Raw genomic sequence first — 7,500 nt, 5'->3', positions numbered from 1 at the left:
CACTTATTGACTTCTAAACCTTCATCAGGTTTGGAAAGAGAAGAAACTTACACTGAGAAATTCCTACTTCATATGAATGCCTGGATGGATATCTTTGTATGTATATGAGCAAGGAATATTTAGCTCATTAGGGGTCAAGACATTGAAGTGTTTTAAAAGATAAAATCCAAAAGCACTGTGGATTTGTACTTCACACTATGTACAATCACAGGCTTTTATGTTTTGCAAAGTTCAATTGGTTACTCTCTCTTTAGAGTAAACCATATTTGGAACATATGGAATCTAATGATATGATTACATTCTTTGAATAGGCAGGCTATCAATAACAGTGGTGACTGCTTATGTCCCATATCACTGGCATTGGTGACAATTGTATTGTAGGATAGTTGGAACGTTTGAGGACAGTGATACAGAAGCTTTCTATTTGTGGGGGTTTTTTTGTCATTATTTAAGAAAAATTTCTTCTCCATTCATGTATGAGTTGGTTAATCTCTGACCCTTTTAAAATATCTAAATCTTTTGGGACTTATTTCAATAATTTTAGTACATATTAGTGCATATGTTACCAACGTGGTATCAATATCAATTTTGTGGATTGCTAATCATTGTTTTAAAACACAGCCCTTTAGACTACTAGGCTACACAGACATCTTAAGTAACTGATGTTTCCTAAATTTCAGTTATAGGTAGTAGTTTGAGCATTATACAATGTCTACTCTCAAATTCATTTTGTATATTAGTAAAACTTATTTGAGATTTGTATGTTTGTGTGTGTGGTAATAAAGAATATTCTAAATGACCTATTTTATAGGGTATAGAATGAAAACACAATAGTTATATAATTTTTACTGAAAGATAGATTGTATTTATCATTAAATATGCAGGTGTAAATATAGAGTTTATTGATAAAATTATATGAAATGACAAGGATAAAACAGGAGATATTATTCTTTTCAAAAACATAAACAAAACCAATATGATATTATTCCATTCCCATGGTCTAGTGGTCTACTTTAAAAAAAAACAATGAATATATTCCATAAATTTACACAAAAAATATCTTCCATATTATAAGCATATAATACTGGTATATACAAATATCACAGATATTTCCTTATTTTTTGAGTTCTCAGTTGGATACTAGTACTGTTTTTGTGTAATGACAAAGGTTGTCAAAGATGTTTCCTAGAAATTAATTTATAATGAATAAAATACTCAGAGAGAATATATATCACATTTCTTTGTAAATAGGAAGTAGGAGAATGATACATCAGCGGTGGGACAAGCCCTTAATCTCTGCACTAAACACCTGCCACTGCTGCCTACCTGTGCATTTGAATTGAGATTTTACAGGAAAGTATCTTATAAAATACGTGGATGTATTGAAATCTTATAACCTAAATAGTCCTTGCTCAAATACATACAAACTTAAATATTGACATGTATCAATTACTAAATTCATGTTTGATATTTGAATTTAATTACAAATAAATCTTTAGAAAATATTTTCTTTCAATAAAAGATTGAAAAAATAACAGCATGAGGATAAATATGAAGGGATATGTCAAGAATTTTGGTCACTACTTGTAAGTGATTATAAGTACAGGAATCAAACGTTGCTAGAGATAGAGACAATTATGCATTGATAAATCATGATTTTCTCTCTTTCTTTCTTTCTTTCTTTCTTTCTTTCTTTCTTTCTTTCTTTCTTTCTTTCTTTCTTTCTTTCTTTCTTTCTTTCTTTCTTTCTTNTTCTTTCTTTCTTTCTTTCTTTCTTTCTTTCTTTCTTTCTTTCTTTCTTTCTTTCTTTCTTTCTTTCTTTCTTTCTTTGAGACAGGGTTTCTCTGTATAGCTCTGGCTGTCCAGGAACTCACTTTGTAGACCAGGTTAGCCTCAAACTCAGAAATCCACCTGCCTCTGCATCCCAAGTGCTGGGATTAAAGACGTGTGACACCATTCCAGGCTATGGTTTCATTTCCTTAAACAATCCAGTTAATTTCACATGAAAATATCATGAACTCAGTGGCTCTAATCACAAATTTATTTATTTTTCAATAATTTCAAAATGAAGACATGATCAGAATTATGGTTTTGTCAATATCTGTTGTTTTCTCTTTACCTTCTGATCAAGCGCTCAAAAACAAAAATGGAAATTATCTCTGTGGATGAGGTCAATACCATCTCTTATTTATGGGACCAACACTGTCATGAAATTTTAAAGTGCTTTGTATTTTCCAGGTTCATCTGTCAATCCAATCTTATAACAAAAGCCATTTGTTCCTGTCTTTAGATGTCAGATTCAGAAACTTCCAGTATAACATAGTGCTTCTATTGAGTACAAATGTGCATGTATAATCATCTGTCCATAATAAACACTGTACTCTTTTACAGAAAAACAACTAGAAACCACAAATATGCTTTGGCATTGGTGTTTGCAGTGTATGAAATCAACAAAAATCCTGATCTTTTACCAAATATGTCTTTGATTATAAGATACACTTTGGGCCACTGTGATGGAGAAACTGTAACACCTACACCATATTTATTTAATAATAAAAAAAAAGCCCTATCCCGAATTATTTCTGTAATGAAGAGACTATGTGTTCCTTTCTGCTTTCAGGACCCAATTGGGAGGTATCTTTAAGTATCTGGAAGTACCTGGACAGCTTCTTATCCCCACGTGTGAGTTATCATCGGCCAGGAATTCTTAACATCATGTCNCTTTGGGGTACTTTGATAGCTATTAAGAAAGTTAATGGATATGGTTGGACTTATGCTTATGTCTATCTAGGTAGTTCCAGGTTACTTACTATTCAGAAACATGTTAGGCCTTCTGCTAAGGGCTACCAACAGAAGTAGAATGATACCAGCAAGACAGAATAGAAGAGGCCATGGAGAATTTAGTCTGGCATGGTGGTAGAAGGAATCTTACAGCCTTGACTGACTGTAAGTCAGAGTGTTTCATTATTTACACCAATCTCAGCAAGCAGAGATTTGTTCATGCTGTTCGAAAATATAGAGCATGTTATTTCTGTCCCCAGATAGGTGTTATCTTTATCTTGGTTATAAGATTAAATTATCATTGGTAAACTATGAAATAATAGAATTATGGTGGTGTTATAAGTTTAGTCATCAGAGATAAACTGTGATGGAAGAGAAATAAATTTTACCAACATTTTCTCTATAACCTAACTTTTAACTATCTGAATTATTTTTATTTGTAAAGGCATGAAATACCATTCTTAATCTGTCAACTCATGACATTTCAGTGGTACTAGAAAGGATGAAAAGCTCCAATCCAGTCTGTGGAGTTAGTCATTTGATTACCTGTGAGTGTATGACCAACTATTAAGAGTCAGAATTTAAATTGACATTAGATCCCTGGAAAAAAAATACACACCCATAGTGCTATACCTTAAAAAAAAAAACATTTTCTTTATTATATGATGATATTTATTAAAGTAATTAATTTAAATTGTTAAATTATTATCAGTATATAATATTATTATATACTCTGTAGAATTTATTGCTATGTTTTATCTTGTTTTTTNTTTTGCTTCCACATCGTAAGATGCAAGATTAGAACTTCAAAAGTGAACTTTTCTAAGAAAGAGAAGTTATGGGGTTCCAATACCATACTCTTCCATATTTTTCCACATGAAGATTTTTAAAACATTATAATCACTTTTTAAGGAGGACAAAATACCATTCAATCTAACTTCATTTCTATATATTTTCCTCAATATGTACAACTTATCAATCCCAATTATTTTTTTTTTCCAGAGCTGAGGACCGAACCCAGGGCCTTGCGCTTGCTAGGCAAGTGCTCTACCACTGAGCTAAATCCCCAACCGAATCCCAATTATTTTGCACCAGAAATACGTGGGTATATAGTAAGAAGATTTTTTTCTAATCCAATTTGCTGCTAACACTTTTAGGCTGCAAAATCTAGTCTATATTTTAACAATCACTTTGATTTTATTGTCTGTTTCTTGAGGAGACACACAGGCAGACATTACCAGAGTAATTCAGAACAAAACCTAAAAAGAAGATCTCTGGCAGTTTTATGTGAGTCACAACTTCTAGTGTACAATATTACTGTAAAGTAGGGCAATATAAAAATATCTCTTCCAAATGTTATATCAGTATTATGTACAGGACTATCCTCTTCAATCTTAGAAGTTTTTATGGATTATGGCATAAAAGCCTTTTTGAAAAATATTAATCAAATATCCCCAAATTGTAAAAGTATAAAAATCCCTTCAAACATTTGAAACACAGATATCAAGACTAAAATTGAAAGACAGAAAGGCAGTCATTATAACATGTGAATACATTTGTTACATCTTTGTTAAACAGCTATGCTTGCTGTTCCCATTAGAAGTGGATGTGCCAGGCTTCCACGTTTGCTAATTTGAATCAGAGATGGGAGAAAAAGACACAGGTAATCAACTGTTTGCAGGTAAATATGATTACAAGTGTTTTCCCATGCACCACACCTCATGCTGGTCTTTGTGTTGTAGCTCCTTCAGCTTACCTATGGACCTTTCCATTCTATNTTCAGTGATGATGAACAATATCCCTATCTCTATCAGATGGCCCCAAAGGACACATCTCTAGCATTGGCAATGGTCTCCTTCATACTTTACTTTAGCTGGAATTGGATTGGCATTGTCATCACAGATGACGGTCAAGGAAACCAATTTCTTGTAGAGTTAAAGAAACAGAGTGAAAACAAGGAAATTTGCTTTGCCTTTGTGAAAATGATCTCTGTTGATGAAGTTTCATTTCCACAAAACACTGAAATGTACTACAACCAAATTTCGATGTCATCCACAAATGTTATTATCATTTATGGAGAAACATACAATTTCATTAATTTGATCTTCAGAATGCGGGAACCTCCCATTTTACAGAGAATATGGATCACCACAATACAATGGAATTTCCCTACCAGTAAGACAGACATAACTCATGGCACATTCTATGGATCACTTACTTTTCTACCACACCATGGTGAGATTTCTGGCTTTAAAAAATTTGTACAGACATGGTTCCATCTCAGAAACACAGACTTATATCTAGTAATGCCAGAGTGGAAATATTTTAACTATGAAGACTCAGCATCTAACTGTAAAATACTGAAGAACAATTCATCTGAAGCCTCATTTGATTGGCTAATGGAACAGAAGTTTGACATGACCTTTAGTGAGAGTAGTCATAACATATACAATGCTGTGCATGCCATAGCCCATGCCCTCCACGAGATGAATCTGCAACAGGCTGATAATCAGGCAATAGACAATGGAAAAGGAGCCAGTTCTCACTGCTTGAAGGTAAAAGTTTCTTCTATTGGCCGAGGTTTGGTGTCTTCAATTACATAGTTGTTTAGAGTCTTTCAGATGCCCAGACTTAAAGAAATAAGAAATATTTTCCAAAATAGATAGGTTTCCGAACGTTTTATCTTAACAAAAGCAAATCTATAGATTGTTATAAATGTGATTGGAAAAATAATTCACAGATTAGCAATGAAAATGTGTGGTTTTATACAAAGCATCCAAATATCTATTAGCATGCCCCTTCCAATATTGGATATAAACAGTCTTTCCTCATTTTTTTCTCCATGATTAGAATATGGGGTTTTATTTATATTTGTCAATTATAAGGAAATCATTTGGAGGAATTATTTTCATTAGTATAATCCAGTGATTCTGCCAAGAGTGTAGGCTCTGGAGAACCTTCTGGGTTTTCTGAGAGTAACTAAAACAGAAATAGTGTTGGTATTCATTTCTGTCTATAGAAATGTGTTTATACGTGTGAATGTATGCTTCTCACTGAGTATATGTATATTTTCTACTCTTTCTGTGTATCTATGTTTATATTTCTGTTACTTTCAACATATATGTTTATCTCTCTGTATGAAAGTGGAAGTGAGCAACAATATTTTCTATGTAGGAATTTCTTTCTATAAGTGTTAGTTTATATATGTGTGTATGTTTCTTTGGTGTTTTGTCAGAATAGGTTTCATTGAGTACAATGTATGTATTTTGTAAGTGTTTATAAGTACTTATACAGATTTGTACCTGTTTTACTAAGTATGTGTCTGCCTATTTCCTTGTACTTGGCAAGGCCTTTACCTTCCTTTTTGTCCTTAGGAGTGAGTATAAAAATCTCTGTGTGTCATTATTGTTCATGGCTGGTCCTTAAATATTTATACCTCTCTCCGTGTTTTGCTGTCAGTCTCTCTCTCTCTCTCTCTCTCTCTCTCTCTCTCTCTCTATCTCTCTCTGTGTGTGTGTGTGTGTGTGTGTTTCTGTGTGTGTGTGTGTGTGTTTGTGTGTGTGTATGTCTGTGTGTGTGCTTGTATGTATGCCAGTGTATTACTTTGTGTGACTTCATATCTGTGTTTTTATTTGTGTGGATATGATTGTCATTTATGTGCCTGAATATTTACATATGTTCTTCAACATGAACGTATATTTGTTTGTAAATAAATGTATACCTGTACTATATGTGTGACTTAGAAAAGATGTGAGCCTCTCTCAGTGTCTGTGTGTATATTTATATGTTTGTGTGTGTGTTTGGTGTGTGTGTGTGTGTGTGTGTGTGTGTGTGTGTGTGTGTTGCATACCTGTGTTTGGATCTGCATTTTTCTCTGTTTGTGTTTGGTATTTTTCGCTGAGAATACTGAATATTGTGATAATTTCATTTATGCAATTGCATTTGTTGTGATTCCTCTCTTTCTTTCTTTCTTTAAATATGTATGTCTTTGCTATGAAATCAGAATGAATTTTATGACTTGAAGAAATGATATATACATTATACTGCAATGCTTGTATTTTAGGTAAACTCCTTTCTAAGAAGGATCTACTTCACTAATCCTCTTGGGGACAAAGTGTTTATGAAGCAAAGAGTAATAATGCAGGATGAATATGACATTATTCACTTTGTGAACCTCTCACAACACCTTGGAATGAAGATGAAGTTAGGAAAGTTCAGCCCATATTTACCACATGGTCGACACATTAACTTTTACTTAGACATGATTGAGTTGGCCACAGGAAGAAGAAAGGTAAGTGTGTGCTAACTTACTGGTTTATATAATACAGAGCTGTAAACAGCATCAGATGAATACACGGCAACATATTGAAATTAACAATTTAGTCACATAAGGAAACAATTTCTACTCTCCTGTATGATATTTCTTTTTTTTCTTTTTTTTCCAATTTTATTAGGTATTTAGCTCATTTTCATTTCCAATGCTATACCAAAAGTCCCCCATACCCACCCACCCCCACTCCACTAACTACCCACTCCCCCTTTTTGGCCCTGGTGTTCCCCTGTACTGGGGAATATAAAGTTTACAAGTCCAATGGGCCTCTCTTTCAAGTGATGGCCTATTAGGCCATCTTTTGATAAATATGCAGCTAGAGACAAGATCTCCGGGGTACTGGTTAGTTCATATTGTTGTTCCACCTATAGGGTTGCAGTTCCCTTTAG

At 33.4% G+C, this 7,500-nt stretch overlaps 1 protein-coding gene across 1 annotated transcript in view; it reads left to right on the top strand.

Moving 5' to 3' along the window:
• The window catches only part of LOC110287894 (vomeronasal type-2 receptor 116-like), a gene marked incomplete at its 3' end in the record, with an annotated part of 7,780 nt that extends 708 nt beyond the window's left edge, over positions 1-7,072 (top strand). The window contains 4 exon segments of the mRNA XM_021154391.1: positions 2,392-2,564; positions 2,567-2,682; positions 4,524-5,336; positions 6,845-7,072. Coding sequence (XP_021010050.1) covers positions 2,392-2,564; positions 2,567-2,682; positions 4,524-5,336; positions 6,845-7,072 — 1,330 coding nt within the window.
• Positions 7,073-7,500: the final 428 nt, after the last annotated feature.

Source organism: Mus caroli, unplaced genomic scaffold (assembly GCF_900094665.2).
Source record: "Mus caroli unplaced genomic scaffold, CAROLI_EIJ_v1.1 scaffold_14332_1, whole genome shotgun sequence".
Lineage (NCBI taxonomy): Eukaryota > Metazoa > Chordata > Mammalia > Rodentia > Muridae > Mus > Mus caroli.
The sequence above is the reverse complement of the archived record's forward strand: the minus strand, read 5'-3'. Positions and strand labels throughout refer to the sequence as shown.